The sequence below is a fragment of the Crotalus tigris genome, unplaced genomic scaffold, assembly GCF_016545835.1.
Source record: "Crotalus tigris isolate CLP2741 ecotype Arizona unplaced genomic scaffold, ASM1654583v1 scf7180000017775.1145084777:2100578, whole genome shotgun sequence".
NCBI lineage: Eukaryota > Metazoa > Chordata > Lepidosauria > Squamata > Viperidae > Crotalus > Crotalus tigris.
The window spans coordinates 258,081-275,094 of record NW_024096626.1 but is presented as its reverse complement, the minus strand read 5'-3'; the positions used below and the strand labels follow the sequence as shown (position 1 = coordinate 275,094).

General features: G+C 37.9%; 1 protein-coding gene across 2 annotated transcripts in view; it reads right to left on the bottom strand.

Annotated features, from left to right (window-relative positions):
• Window positions 1-17,014, bottom strand: part of TSPAN7 (tetraspanin 7) — a 109,969-nt gene that overhangs the window by 9,509 nt on the left and 83,446 nt on the right. Inside the window, exons 3-6 of one of the 2 annotated variants that reach the window (XM_039342154.1) lie at window positions 15,379-15,453; window positions 8,695-8,790; window positions 7,833-7,988; window positions 4,040-4,123 (exon numbers count right to left, since the gene is read on the bottom strand). In XM_039342154.1, coding sequence (XP_039198088.1) covers window positions 4,040-4,123; window positions 7,833-7,988; window positions 8,695-8,790; window positions 15,379-15,453 — 411 coding nt within the window. The remainder of the gene's footprint in view (window positions 1-4,039; window positions 4,124-7,832; window positions 7,989-8,694; window positions 8,791-15,378; window positions 15,454-17,014) is intronic. The other variant, XM_039342155.1, reaches the window with a different exon arrangement.

Below are 17,014 nucleotides of genomic sequence, written 5' to 3'. Positions count from 1 at the left end.
ATTTCTGATTGGACCACTTCTCTGATACAACTATAACATTTCTTTTATAGCCAGAACTGCCAATGTGAAATTATAATCAGCTCTTTTTAGCTTAAAATGTTAGAAACTACATTACGGAAATGTATGTTATAACTAAAAAGAAAAAAGATATAAACTGTCATGTATGGAGCTAATAGATTTTCTACCTTAATCAGACCATAATTATAAATTCCAATTCATCTGTCTGGTTACTTGGTGCCTAGTATCTATTTAAAACTTAGTCAGTAAACTTCATTTCTTGATCCATTTTCTTTTTCTTTAAAACAAAGAGTAATAAACTAAGGGCATTATGTTATCTTTTATGTCAGAATGTATCAAAACATTCTCAAATCACTTTGAGAATGATGCAGACAAATTACCAATTGGCAAAACTGCACTAAAATCCTTCATACCTACAGCTTTTAACACTATATTTTATCTCATGTTCAGTTTTCAACAGCTTCACTGATTCTATAAAACTGATCAACAATCAAAAATCTTTTATTTTGGGGGGGATTATTTGTGACAAAAACAAGCACTTTCAATGAAAATAATCTAGGAGGGACTCTCAGTATTACTTAATGTTTTGTCATATCTTGTGATATCTTCTTAATTAATTATTCCTGCGTTTCTATTTTCACAAGATCATTATATAGCCTTCTGACTTATGCATGTTTAGGGTCGTTCCCGCTTTCAGGGAAGTGCAAAATGTCCTTCCTTTGTTTTGTGGAAGTGCAGGTAGTATTATCTTCCATTCCAAACAACCCAATCTTTTCCCATAAATTCTTTCATTTCTTTTTTCCCACATAAAATATGAAAAGGATGGCTAAACAATGTCATTTGATTGGCACTCTAGGAACTAACTATCTAAAAGTAACCTTTATTCAGAATAAATACCATTGATGAATGGAATTTTATATAAATAAATAAACATAAGTAGGAATGGTCTGTTCTTTGCATTGCTGAATTTAACTTTTGACAAAAGGCTTCATAAATGTTGAACTGGATATGCACATTCATTTTTTTTTTATCCTTCACCATGTCTCTGGTCAAACATATTTTTCAAGTGTTTGAAATATATTTGGATGTGACTGTGGATCAAGATATCTATTAGTGAAATGAGCAACCTTGATTTAGTTAAAAGCAACATTTTGAAATTATTTTAAGTCTCCAAGAAATGCAATGGGGTAGAATGATAAGATGTTGCTAGAAAGGCAAAGTTGACATTTCTAGACACTAGGATGCATTTGGCTTGAGGAGGTTGTTCTAAAGGGGAAAGATTATAAAGCTTAGGATCTATTCTATTACCTTTTCTCTTTTTAAAACTCAAAGTCTCGTTACCAATCACTTGGTGATTGACCTCCACCTTGCAGCACCCTAGGTTTGGACTCCAGACGCCCAAACTTGCTATAAATCATAGACTAATTCTTGAAAAAAAATGGACATTCTTTACTTTTAGCTCTAATAAGTATCATAGAAGAATCATTTTCTGAAAATCTGAATTAGTCTTATCCATGAAGAGCACTTTCTTATGAAAATGCCAAATTATGTCTCATTCCTCTAAAAAGATGAATTTTAGAAAAATATATATTTTAAGCCTTATTTTCTCAATAAATAGTATGTTTCAAAATATTTCTAGAAATGTTTATAGAAACAAAACACACATACAACCTTTATTCTGAAAAAGCATTTCAATAGTTGAAATGTGCCCCTTCCCCAAAAACTACTCTCAAATTCAAACTGAACCTAGAAGTGGCTTCCAGTTTTAGATTCTATTGTACTTCATAGTCGGAACTATGATATTAATTTTTTTACTCACTCAGGTAGTGCACAAATATTTAAATTTACTCTAACAAGTAAATTGTCAAACTAAAAGTATAAAATAATGAACCATAGACAAAACATACAACTATGTATTTTCCTCTACTATATTAAAAGAGATAATATGTTGAAAAATTGATATCTAATACATTTACAGATAAGTGCCTAGTCTCAATCCTCTCTAATTAATAAAAAAAATCAACTCATGCTGTAAGTAATATAATTTATTCTGTATTTTAAAACTAATGATCTCTTTTTAAAGCAATACCTACAACATGGGATTTTTTACAATTATTTTTCTTAAATATATGTTGATCTAGATGTGACTGGAAAATATCCATTCATATTATTTCATCTTATGTGATCTTTGGTAACAAATTTTACCAGATGATATCCTTTTTGTTTCTATGCTTCTAAATTATTACAACCTACGGAATAAACTTTTGATAGGGAAACAAAACGGAGAGCTCTCAAAGGAAGTTCTAGATACACCTTTGCTTCTCTTTTCTGCACTGCTACGGTGCAAAACAAGAGGATTAAACTGCTACACTGAACCAATCCCTGAAAAGATTAATCTAGTAGAATCAAGATTCTGCTTCCAATGGCAGTGAAACAAAAAACTTATGACAAGAGTTCTTTGTGACATATTGCCATCCATCTGCATTCAAGGTCCCTGAATGTAAGAGGTTGTCTCCTCCTACCAAGGACAATGCTTGCACCTGTCATTAAGACTTATTCTCCAGAAATCTGCTTACTTTTTTGAAAAGTAATTTTGACTGCTAGTTATTATTTAATATACTTTGTTTAGTGCAGTGGTACTCAACCTGTGGGTCGGGACCTCATTTGGGGTCGAATGACCATTTCACGGGGGTCGTCAAACAACGCAGTCTGCCATTTTCCCCCCCTTTTTCTTAGCTTGAAAGCCATTTCCCCCCCCTTTTCCTTTCCTTGAAAGCCAATAGAATAGACTCTCTTGAATAGAGTCTAATTCTATTGGCTTTCAAAAGCCAATAGGAATTCTCCAGGCTGTCTCTGCCCTGCTGAGCCCGCCAAAAGTCCCATTCTGCAAATGGTGCTGCACCAGTTGAGTAGTCCTCGACTTACGACCGGTTGAGTAGTCCTCGACTTACGACTGGTCGGGGGTCGCGGCATTAAAAAGGTTGAGAACCACTGGTTTAGTGAATGTCGTAGGTTAACTATGTATTATACACAGAACTAGCTTCTTTGCTTTTCTTAACCTTATCATTAATCAATTTAGTGGTTAATAGTGAAATCTAAAACAGCATTTAAACTGCTACTAATTTTTTAATTGCTATCATCATTGTTTTCAGCAGCAGCAGCAGCATCACAAAAATAATCCAACTAAACAGTCAAGCAAATGACTTAAAGTAGTTGATCTGAATACCTCTTACTATTGCAGATACAACTCAGAATATGTGATGTGACTGGTAGTATTAGGCTTTATTTTAGGGCGGTATGTTGAATTAAATGACCTTTAGCATTTTTGAATAAATCTGATTAGAATCAGATTTATTTAATTTGGCATACTATTTTAACATAACCATAGCAAAAAGAAGGACTCAATCTTTCTTTGTGCTTAAAACTAAAGGAATTAGAGACACATTTTCTAATTTCTGAGGAAAGAAATTCTCATGTAAAGCAGCTTCATTGGTATATTATCCTGATTTTGATTTTTAGATGCAGCAGTTACATAAAATTCACATTTGTCTATAACAAATGCTAACTGCTTGAGTCTCAATAAAATGAAATATTTGTTGATGGCCTTAACTATAACCCCCTAAATGGTACTAATTAAGCATACGCTTCCAGCTTTCTTTTTTGAAACATGATGAGATTCCAAATTTGATATTTTTTTAAACAAAAACAAATCTAAGCTATAAAACTCCCCATGCAAGCTGTGAATCAACTATTTGTCATGTGGACTGTTTATGCTTCATTTAAGCTACTTTTATTAGGTTAACCTTTATTTGACCCAATGAAAGAATCTTTTCACCCCCTTGAGGCTGTCATTAGCTGGGCTGTAACTGATATTCTCTAGGCAAAACTCCATTTAAGTTAGAAAAAGAAAAATCAATGAATAGATGACCTAAGAATTAATGAACAGTTTGAGGCCTGCACCTCTCCATAATCCCTCTCTGAAGCTGGGCCAAACACACTTCAAAGCAATAAAATAGCATACCTGTGAGAATGCAATTCCAAAAGCCACTCCAGCTATAATTCCCATATTGGTCTCCATAAAACTGGTCACCAAATCGTAACAGCCCTAAAGAAAACAAAGAACATTTAATCACTCTTCAAAACTATATCTTTTTGTCCATGTTTAATGCTCATTTGAATAATGGTTATTCAGTTCAATGTACAAAACTCAATGGCACACCATCTACCAATAACAATAAAAATTGACAAATAATAAAAATTGACAAGGACTATATCAGTATAACACTTTTTATAACTCATAAATTGTATATTTTAAAGTAAGATTAAAACCAAGAAATGTTATCAAAGGAACATTTAGAAAAAGTTGTTTCCTTAATGTACCACCCTGGTAGAAGAAATATACAGTATCAATATATCTAAATAATTATATTTGTTTATAATCTTCCCATACTGTAGAGATATAACTTTTCTGAAATTCATCACAATTGAGAATGATTTAAAATACTTCTTTAATTATTCTGTCCCCACTGCATATTCTCATTACAATTGTTGAAAAATTATCAGCAAAATTACCTGATAAAATATCCCTTCTGTTAACATTTTCTAATTAACGTACTCGCACCTTATTTCATGTAAGATGACTAATTGTCTTATTAATATTTTAGAAGACAAGAAACCAGCTTCATCAGAGTATACTTCTGAAACGTACTGAGGATGAAAACCATTGCATCAATAATACTTAAATTGTTTGGTAAGTAACTGAAGCATACACCCAACCAGATTTCTCAGACCTGGTGCTCTCCAAAATATCTTATAACTTCAACCAGTTAGCTTCTTGGTAACCAAACCAAGAATTCTGAGAGTGTGAGCCAACATAACTCGACATTAAATGAGTCTAATTTATAATAGAAAATGTCTGTTGCAGTATTTATATATTGGGCTGCCTTTCAAGATGACCTGAAAGCTTATATTTGGTCGAGAATGTGGGAGCCTAAATGCTGGCTGATACAGACTGGCATGAGAAAATTACGTATTTTGTCTTGTACTGCTTCCTCTTTGATTCTTAGTGCAATTTGAAGTACTGGTTTTACATGGTTGGCACTGGGGGTACTTGCATGATTATTTTTCCTAGATAATCTTGTGACTGCAAAGTAAGGAGGATAAAGGCTCACACTGTTGTTGTTTTTGGTGGGGGTGCCCCATTCTGTAATTTGATTTCCTCCTATCATTATACTGAAGTGATATAACATGATATTTATACTGTATCCAATGCAGCAACATTCAATGCTCTTTTTTGAACGTTTTGTAGAATTCAATAATCTACTTTTTCTGAGTTGATTTGCTCCCTCTATTGCAGGGGTTGGCAACCTTTCTGGGTTGGCAGTCCAGTGGGAAAGGGAGGGACAGGCACCTTTATGCATGCATGTGCACACATGTAAATATGGCTGGGTACATGTGCATGTGCGAGTGAACAGGGTTGTGGGTATGCGAGCTCTCCAAATGAGGCTGCTAGTGTCAGCGAGAGGCTCGCGGCTCACCTAGCACCAGCAAGAAGCTCGCAGTTTGCAGCTCGCCTAGCGCCAGCGAGAGGCTCACCGCTCACCTAGTGCCAGTGAGAGGCTCACCGCTCGCCTAGCACCAGGGCAAGGGGTGAACGTGCTGGCCAGCCACTCACGCGGCCTGGTGGCCATGAGGCCACAGCCTGGTAGTGGGCCATGGCCCACAGGTTGAGGACCTCTGCTCTATTGTAAACCTTAGCACTGAAGAAAATATGTTTTTTGTAAAAACCAAGCTTAATGGCTTTGTATGTTGTATGTGCCATGAAACAAAGTTTTCTACATATTTAGTCATTCCATTAGTTTTCATACATTTTAAGATGCAACAATGTTTACAAACCTTGATTTGTGGCAATTTTTTCTGTGTTCTTTCTGCAACATGAATTCCATAAAGCTATACAATATCATATAGTAATAAAACATGGCCTGTTGGTTTGATATCCGGGCTTGGTAATTAGGTTGCAAACATTTCATCTCTGTTCGGGGGGGGGGACATCTTCAGTGCAATTGGAATTGTGTTTGGTTTGTTTAGAATGTTGCTTCTGGTATTTCAGTTAAAGTAGCTCTCTTGCTCTCAGTGGTTGGTAGGCAGGGTCAATGTCAATGTGTCTGTTCACCGATTGATTGGTGGAAACCCAGGCTTCGAGGAATTCTCTTTCTCTCCTTGACTTTGCTTGAGCTATAATTGTCCCGGTTAGATTGAACTTGTGTCCTTCTGAGTCCTCATGGACAGACATGCTCGTGCAGTCTGGTAGATAGCTTTTTTCTGTTTGGCTCACATAGTTCACAATTCCTTATATATAAAACATTTCAGAGATGGCAGCAAGACTACTACGCCAACACGACCTCACAGTAGCCCACAAACCAGCCTCAACTCTCAGACGGACTCTATCAAAACCTAAAGAGCCAACAGAAACAAATCAAAAATCAAGCGTCATATACCAAGTCCAGTGTAATAACTGTGAAAAGAACTATGTGGGCCAAACAGGAAAAAAGCTATCTACCAGACTGCAGAGCACTCCCTGGCTAACAAAAGACACGACCCATTGTTCCTCATGTCCATCCACGAGGACTCAGAAGGATACAAGTTCAATCTAACTGGGACCACAGTTATGACCCAAGCAAAGTCAAGGAGAGAAAGAGAATTCTTCAAGACCTGTTTCTTCACCACCCAATCAGTGAACAGACACATTGACATCAAACCCCCCCCTACCAACCACTGAGAGCGAAAGAGCTACTTCAACTGAAATACCGGAAACAACATTCCAAACAAACCAAACACAATTCAAACTGCACTGAAGATGTCCCCCCAAATGGAGACGAAATGTTTGCAACCTAATTACCAAGCCCAGAGATCAAACCAACAGCCCAGCTACCAACCCAAACTACTAATATTCAAAGATATCTCAAGTAATAAAACATATCTAATAAAGAATAGGTTCTGGTTATTTATTCTGTTTTCTACATTTACGTTGACTGTCAGCACACAACATGTAATACATGTCCCAAATGATGAATCTAAAAAGGAGATGGAAACTAATATTAGACAGCCATGAAAATTGTCATAAATAGATTCAAATAGATTTGTCATTTGCACTGAGCAGCTGCTAATAGATTTAAATCTATTTGCTGAATTCTTTGCTTTAAGCAATAATTATTATGGAGATGTTTGTATTCATAATAGGAGTAGTGTGGTGGTCCAGTGGTGAAGATGTTCGTCTTCTACTTGGAAGGTTGAGAGTTCAATCCTAGATAGCAGCAGATGTTTCTCTCTTAGAGCGCAAAGAAAAAATATCTGCTGCAAACTTTGCATGACATCAGGAAGGCCATCTGCCAGTAAACGCTCAGCTCCGTCCTGTCTCTCCGACTCTATCCCGAATTAATGGATTACAGGGACGTAAAAAGGGTGATTTTTTTTAAATTTATAGTCATAATAGATATGGGAAGTTAGTTCACAAATATCTTAGAAAGTTTATTAATGGAGCTGTGTGGAAAGCATCTTTTTTCTGTTAATACCTGGAAAACATCAGTAGAACACTTACCATGACCAGGATAAGATTGTTACCAATCCCCCCGAAACATGTTTCATTATTTAATTAATTAAACATTAATTTCATTTATTTATCTGATTTATATTGATTACTCAATGATCAATAACCAAAGACAGGGTCACAAAACAGTGTGCATAACAGATAGAGAAATACATGTATGTATGTATGCATTAAATACCTTATTCTGAAAGCCTGAAATGAATCATACCTTCTGGTTTATTTTAGTAGGAGCAATAGTTATGTTACGCAGGTCCATAGAATTACAGTCACTCGCATTCATACAACAGCTTGGGGGAAATCCATGTTCACTAAAATAAGGGCTAGTATTCCAGTTGGTGTAGTTCTGGACACCACAACAACTCAGCTAATAAGGATGAGAAAAAGGAAAGAAAAATTACAAAACTGGGAAAGGTTTTATGCATTTGACTTCAAAACATTCCAAACAAATAAACTACTTATAGTCCAAAAAGAGAAAGAGAAATCTCCTTTCTGAAAACATAGTCAAGAGGTTGTTATTATAGTATCATAAATGGTCATAATTTGTCAGAATGATGACCAAAAGGCAAAAGACAAGATTCTTGTCTAGAGAAATTTACAATCTAAACTTCAAAGCAGGTTAAAAACTGAGAAATGAAAGAAATTTGCGAAGTTTTGTCTTTACAAATGTAATTTTATGATTACCTTCCTACATTTTCATCAAAGAATTATATAAAAGTGTATTTTTATTCCAATACTGTGGAAATCTAAGTGCCTGAAAGCAATGAAGTTCACAGGTACCGGTAGTTTGGAGAGAATATTCAAACAGTTCTCACACACAAAAAAACCCCTCTGTGTTGTAGGAGAGTATAATCAGATCACTGGGCTCTCTATTCCAATATTACTGGATATAACTGACAGTAGCTGCCCTGGGACTTCCTGAATGTAAATCATTTGGGTAAAATATCCCGAACCAGAAAAATGACAAGTATAGTTGATTCTACTGAATCCATAAAAAAACACTGCCAACACCTATCTACACTTTCATACTGCAATCCAAACACTGATTTTCAGTTCAGCAGCTCTAAACTTACACTATGTTGTACATCATCCACTGCACGGCTCTTCTCATCATTTCCATTGTAATTCTGGATGGCTTCAGTATATGTCCTAAGGAAAGTGTCCTTGATCTAAAAGGAAATTGAGACAATGGGATAAACTGCATGAGGCAACAGTCTAATTAACTTTCTAGTGAGTTTTCTCCTACCCAGTGTCTATAGTGAGGACACATGATTTTTAGATGAAAAAATCAAAAGTATATTTCTCATGTCATTCCTTCTGAAAAAAATATTAAAGGGTAATATAAGTCATCACTGAACATTCAATAGTTCCCTATATTGGTGCAACCACAGAAAAATGAAAATTAAATCTCACATTTGGTAGTGTGAGAGCCAAAATCCTGACTGACAAAGGGAGAAGCAATTATTTAAAAAGAAACTGAATGAGGCTGCCATGCCTTTAAAAAAAAAACAAAAAACAGCAGGTCTGCCCTCCTCTTCCCTCACCTCTTCACTGTAATGGCATTAGAAAAAATACTCCTGCCCTGATTGATGATATAGAGAGGCCCTTATGAAAATCAGAATTCTTGTGTGATAACTCTAATCCAATGATGGCAAACCTTTTAGAGACCGAGTGCCCAAACTGCAACCCAAAACTCACTTATGTATCACCGGTGCTGGGTGGGCATGGCTACAGTAGTCATGGCAGTGTGGGTGGGTGTGGCCAGGGTGAGCGTGGCCACTCAATGTTGCTCCTGGGGAGGGATGCCTGTGGGGGCCAGGCAGGGTTGGCAGAGATTCAGGGGGTCTCTGGCAGGTGGGGCAGCGGGCAGGAGGCTCGTCCTGCTGGGTAAGGTGAGGCGAGGGAGGGGTCAGGGTGGGGGTGCCATTGCCATGGGACAAGGCAAGGCGAGACAGAAGAGATCAAAACCTGCTGCAACCACCCAGCAGATGGGAGGGGAATAAAAACCAAACAGCCCCCTCCCTGCCAATCCTCAACAGAAATGCTCACGACAACGAAAGCCTCAGACAGGGGGAAGAGCGCGGGCAGGCGGGCATCTTGCTCAGTTGATGGCTTGGGGGAAGCTACACCCCCTCCCAAATGTTGCCCTCTCACAAAAGCAGGATGAAAACTCCAAGAAGCGATAAGGAAAAAAAAGTTAAAACAAATGAGTGTCTCAGAACACCTGTATTAGCAGATGCAACTGATATAAAATCTGGATAAAGAATGGTCAATAAAGCATTCTCAGTTGTCTATTTTATCTTTCCTAATAAGCTGTAACTAACTTCCTTTCTTCACTTTGCAAAACCTGTGGGTCCCACACCATTCCACATACCTGTAAGAAAGCAGCTGCAATCTGAATACTCTAACTGTAACTTTGAAATGTGGCACCACTGATTTAACTGCTGTCACACCGCAAGTACAGTTGGAGTTTACAGTACTAGTTTATCCAGCATGTGTTATTTATTTTATTTTTTTCTCCTTATACAAAACTACCCCTTCTATATACAGAATGGAGAGTTATTGTCGGTTTCTTGTCCAGTTTTAGTTTCCCTCTGCATCTGATTGGCCACTGGAGTAAAATAACGCCAAAATTTGCTTTTATCAAGTATTCTTATCCCAGTTGGGGGAGGGGGGAAGAGACAGAAATGCTTTCTGCTATCCAAGGGTGTGTATTTCAATACCAATCCCAAAGTCAAATTCCTCGACAAATAGATTATTCCTTTATACTGGTTAAATCCAGAAAAATAGGTTAACTCAATAACCAGGCTAAATATAAATGTCTATCAGCAAAGCAGGGTTCATACTCGGGGGGGGGGGGAGTAGGTGTTGGGATCCTCTCTCTTGCATAAAGTTGGAACCTGTTGAACACCCCAAAGCATCCCAACAATACTCACTTTGAGAACCCGATGAACAATTCCCAGATCGTGCAGGTAATTCACAGCCTCTAGCAACCTGCCAGATGAGCTGGCTGGCATGGAATTAAACCTCCCTCCTGTTCCATATGCCCCCATCTGTAGGTTACTCTCTTTCAGAGTAAATGAAGTTTGGTGGGCAGGGGATAAATTAAGTTAATGCAAGAAAGGAAAGAATGGCCTGGTCAGTGGATACATTTATCTCCCTTTCCATCTTGTTTGCTCTTCAATTATTTGAGTTCCTGAGTCAAACAACGGGGTTCACCCTTCCAAGCCCCCTTTTCAATTTCCCCAAAGGAGTCACTGTCTTTCTGAAGAAAAAGTGTGCTTTTGTGTTCCTGGCAGAGGGCACCTTGAGCCTCGCTGTAGTCCTGATCTTGAGCTGGCAAAGATTGGAAAATGCCATATGCCACCTGCCTTCTTTCCAGCCCAGAGTTCTTATGCTACAGAAGTCCTTCCCCACATTGCTCCAAGCTTAATAAAGCAGAGTTTCTCTTTTTTAATAAGCCTTCCCTACTACTATTACTTCTTTTGAATCTGCATGAATGTATTACCGAAAGGAGTTAATGCTCTCACTAACTGGATGCATTTTGTTTTTATCTGGAGTTTGGAATTGGGAGATGGGATGTGTGCATCTGTGAACTAGAAAGCTGCACCACTGTTGCCTCAGATAACCAGGGTGTGCCTAGATGACAGGCAATTAATATGTGTCACAAAAATTGAGCCATGCATAAAAAAAAAGAGAATGATACTTAATGCAGAAACTGGTTATCAGATCACAAAACCACATCCACTTCTTTGAGAGATACCACATGATTTTCCCATTTGCCCACCGGATGCAAAACAGACATGGACCACTAATAGCCTTTGAGACAATAAATCTGATGAGTAGTTCACTGTAGAAGAAACTTACTACAATTAGTCCTCGACTTACAACAGTTCATATAGTAACCCTTCAAAGTTACAACGGCACTGTAAGTAAAAACGACTTACCATTTTTCACACTTACAACCATTGCAGCATCCCAGGGTCACATGATCAAAATTCAGACACTCGTCATATTTATCACTGTTGCAGTGTCCCAGGGTCATGTGATTACCTTTTGCGACCTTCTGACAAGCAAAGTCAATGGGGAAACTAGATTCACTTAACAACAGTGTTTCTAACTTCACAACTGCAGCGATTCACTTAACAGCTGTGGCAAGAAAGGACGTAAAATGGGGCAAAATTCACTTAATAGCTGTCTTGCTTAGCAACCAAGATTTTGGGCTCAACTGTGGTTGTAAATAGAGGACTACCTGTACAATTTTTTTTTTTTTACAAAAACTAGTTGCTCACTGATAACCAGAAGGCCTGAAGAAGCAGCCATACAAATGGCAGGTCTTCCTCCACCAAGTTTGATTGCTATCCAGCTTTTCCCAACTTGGATTCTTCCTTCCAGATTTTCTAGGTAGAGAATTCTAGAACTCATCATCCAAGCTCATTTCTTATACTCTTATATTGTTCAAGTAATTATAAACTTGAATTATAAACATATGTATGTATGTATGTATGTGTGCACACGTGTGCGCATGTACATCTCTCTCTCTCTCTCTCTCTCTCTCTGTATGTATATGTGTGTGTGTGCACACATATCAGTGTGTCTTGACTAGGGTTCAGCTAGTCTAGGAAGGAACGAAGGTTGTTTGTGTCCCATGTGTGATGTTTATTCCTTTGGCCTGAGGTGAAACTGTCTGAATCCATATAAATTGTACAATGCATTGCATTGTGTTTCATATTCCACTGACATGGTATGTGTTGTGTCCTGAGCCTGCAGGCTCAGGACATTGCAAGGGTCCCGGGCTTTGCAGAAGGTGCCCGGGACCAGATTGAGTGGCGCCAGCTTGCACGCATGCGCAAGGCGGGAAAAGTGCCTGTTTTCTGTTGCCATTGTGTCTGGGGATCTGGGCGTATAAAAGGAGGCCTGCGTGCCTTTGCTTGTTGTTGGAGTTTTGTCTAAAGCTCAATAAAGAGTTGTTCTGGAGAAATGTGTCTTCATCATTCGCCATCGCTGCAAGGACTTGTAAAAATGTTATTGTCTTTAGAGAATGGGAAGAAATAGGTGAAAATTACAAAAGCTACAGTAGTGTCTGATGAATGCAAAAACACACATAAACATGCAGGCATTTTCTTTTGTTGTTGTTGTTGACAATACATGGTTTTTATAATATGTTGAAAAAATATGTGCAATAAGGGCAGTTACCCATCAATCCTTGTAAACAGTGCTATGTGTCTTCCTGAATCTCTGATGGAATAACAAATGTTTCCATGCAAAATAAAAATAAAGCATATGTGTGCTTGCTCATGCATGCACACACTTTGTGACAATAAGGTCTGAGTCTGCATAAATGGTTGAAAACGTGTTGCTATTTGTGTACAAATACAGGTATGAAAAGGGAACTGATGAGGAATGAAATAGGATGAAAAGAACAGAGGTGCAGAAAGGAAATTTGATGACAGATGAAAAGAAGGGAGGGAGGAGAGTTGGGGAAAGTGGGATACATTTAAGATAATGGGGCATTCACAAAAGAAGGAACGTTATGGAGATAATTTTGCGAATGCTATGGAGATATAGCATGTTACAAGAATGGAAGAAGGCTATGTTGGACAGAAAGAGTAAAAAAAGGGATATACATACTTAGTAGAGTAAACCGGAGTGATGGAACAGAGAGAAAGCTTACTAGGGCCTCTGCTTTAGAACTGCAACACGTAAAGCTTCCAGTAACACAGCTTAAAATGAAGTATTTCAGATTCTCACAACCCACCCACCTCTTTTTCAGCAAATGGTACGGCCACCTGTTTGGAACCCAGCGCAACTAAGACAAGTGTTTTCCATGCCAATAGGCCCCCAAAAAAATGTCCAACAGGCTTTGTGGCAATGGATCTGAGCTCCAGAGGTCTGGAAAAGGCTTCTGGAGCCCGGATCGGGCTGCTGGGGGCTGCAAAATTGCTTTGTGTCCATTGATCCGAGCTCTGGAAGCTTGGAGGCATACCTGGACTCGCGTTGGCAGCTTCCGTTCAAAAAAAGATGTCGGAACAACGTTCTGTGCATTATATATATATAAAAAAGCCCTGCCTCCACCATCCAGTCCAGATCCACCCAACTCTTGCAGCTGCTCCTTGACTCCCAGTGCAGAGAGAAAGAGAGTGAGAGCGCTGGCACATGTGGAGAGGCAGAGGGGAGCAGCCCAGCCCGCGTCCATGTGGGGTGATGGCGCGCGTGCCCACAGGGACGGCTCTGCGTGCCACCTGTGGGCCACCACCACGGCCCTAATCATTTTTCTCCTAATAAATATTACAGAGTTCTAAGAGACTTGTTCTTTGTATTAATCATTTCCAGTCCTGCAAGGCTCAAGAAATAGAAATAGAAATGAAAGGGAGGGAGGGAGGGAGGGAGGGAGGGAGGGAGGGAGGAAGGAAGGAAGGAAGGAAGGAAGGAAGGAAGGAAGGAAGGAAGGAAGGAAGGAAGGAAGGAAGGAAGGAAGGAAGGGAGGAAGGAAGGAAGGAAGGAAGGAAGGAAAAGTTTGAGCTGCCTTTCCAGCAAACCTTACAGCAGCTTCACACATTATTTGCAAGAATTATCTATGTCATGGTTCTTAAACACTTTGATCTCAGCCCCCCCATTACATTTTAAAAATGACTGAAGACCCCAAAGAATTTATATCCATCAATATGTACTGTGTTAGTAATTAAAATTTAGAATATTAAAATATTTATTTATTTATCTGACTTCAAGGATCTCCTGAAAGACCAGACTTTGAGAACTGTTGATCTAAGTTTCTTAGAGAAACTGAGAGGTTTTCTGGGAAATACTGATTAATGGTCTGGAACAGTATATATATCTGTGCCAAGAATAGAGTCTTACTTCCTGAGTGTTTCTGTGTGTTTCTGTGTGAACCTAGGAAAAGACTTGGCTGTTTTAGAGAACTGCAGATGTCATGCTTCCACGTTTTAAAACACCTTTTCTTGATATTCAGTCCTTCAGTGGTTGGTTCTTTAGCTGCTTCTAAAAAGCAAACATTTCAGGAACCAAACAAAATTGTTGGGTCTTTTTAGAAGCATAAACCCTATCCTATATTAATTTTTAACTGTAATTTTCTAATTAGAAATGATAATGTGTTTCTGAACAGCAGTCCTAGGTCCTATGTCACTAAAGCAATGTCAAGAGTTCCTTAATTTGAGAATGTGACAGAATGTTTTAAAGATAGAAAATAGAAAGAAAACCAAAGCAGACCTTTCAGGACAACAATAGCTTTTTGGACTCCCCCCTTTATTATAATCAGATCATTTTGTCAGATAGTCTTCATTTGGCTTATGAAAAATATGCTATAATATATATAGAATGGTGGAAAAAAGACATATCTGTCTTGGATTAAAATTGTCTTCTAATTTCATCAGTCTAAGTCTATTTTGTTCCCATTTCTAGGCATATTGTTATTATATTTTAATGCAGTAAAGAAATTACAACTTTCAAAGCAGCAACATAACTATTTTAGTTAGGTCTTGCATCTTAAAAATCCTGAGTTACACAAATACTTGTTCAGTGGAAGTAGCTGAAGAACATCTGTACAATGAACAAAGAAATAAATTTAACTTCAAGGCAAATATACGTAGAATAGCAACAGCCTGTATATCCTTCTGCCAACTGAAGAAGCACCCAGAATATACAGAGTTGCTGAATTATTTCTAAATTATAATACCCAGTATCCTAAGAAGCTTCAACCTTTGTTGCCATCAACCTACTAACAAGGAAGTTAGACTCACCTCATGACGAAATACAAATCCTGAAATGCCAGCCACTAGCTCAGCCAGGAAGACCAGAGATAGAAACATAGCATACTAAAAAAGAAGAAAGAAAGCGAAAGAGAAAAAAGAAACATCCACAGGTATAGAACAGATTACTCATACTGAAGAGGGCTTCCATTCCATAAATGTTTTATTACTGGGGGGAAAAAAACCAGCAACTCTAATATGCTATTCTTATTTCCCCTTTGTAACTTTAGATGCACACAATCAGCACCATATGAAAAAGTAGTAAAATAGGGTCCCTCGGGGTATGAGACTACCATTTTTTTAAGTTTACTCATTCAGTTGCAAGAAACTAAAAACAGATATAGGAGTCCCCCCAAAAAGGGGGGGGGGATCTGTCCTCTGAGCCTTTTTTAAAGAACTGCAACAAGGCTATTACATCCGGTTAAAGAAAGGTATTCAAGTGATGGGATGTGCCTCTTACTCAACAGGAAAACTTTTCTAGGATCCTTTATATACCTATTGTTGAGAATTGCAGCACGTGAGTGAAAAAGGTGCATGGCTGCTTCCTTGGGATTGTCTTTTTCACAAAAGAAAGGTGAAAGGGTACTTTATTGAGGAAATGAATAGCTCAGTAATGTTGACGTTGGTGGATTTATTCTTTTCTTCTTGCTGGGCTAACCAAACTTAAAAATACGGGAAATGGAATGGAGTAGCAGCATGTTGAACTGCTTAGTCAAGAGGAGAAAGTAGTTCTAAAACTTTTGGGCTAGTTTAGAGCAACTAAGAAGCCACTGATAACTAAGCTCAGTCCCCCTATGGCTACCCAAGTCCCTTTCAAAGTTATGGGACTCCTTGTATGTATCTGAAAAGCACTCCAATAGTGTAGTCATATAACTTGTTAATTTCAATTTTCACAAGAAGATTGTGAGATTATAGCTTGGATATAGTCAAGCCAAGGAATAAAAGCAATTCTTCCCCTTATTCTGTGTTCATTCCGGTCATATGAGTTGATCTAAAATGTGAAATGTTAATGCAAACTAATAAATAAAAATGTTACAAGTATTGCAAAATCTGTAACATTCCAGAGTGTGCTGCGCTCGTATTTTCTAACTTATGGCCATTAGGCTGGGGCAGATTTTTCTGATTATAATATATGGGCTTTGGCTCAATATTTGTTCTTTACAGGACCACACTTGAGAATTCAAAAGTAATATATATATATATATCTTTCAAGAGTGTTGTGAGAATTGAAAAGTGAAAGGAACAACTGCCACTTGCCTAACATTAACAATATCACCACATAGGTTATTTCTGAAGTCATTATTGTTCTATGCTATGATATTTCATTCTTGTGTGGAAAGTTTCTTCTAAACTTCAATGGGACATACAAGATCCATCAACCTTGGGGATCAATATTGACCACTTTGGGGAGCCTGGTCTAGAAGGAGGTGAATGCAGTATTACAGGAATCATGATTTACATGGGGCTTGTGTTTGCACAGAAAAACTATCTGGCTTGAACAATCTGGCAAAAAACAGATCCTAAAATAAATACTTAGTTTTATTCAAAAGCATTTGAAAATTAAAGGTACATATTTTAGATGACTAAAACCATAGTTCCATTACAAATGAGTGGCACCTGCTTTCCA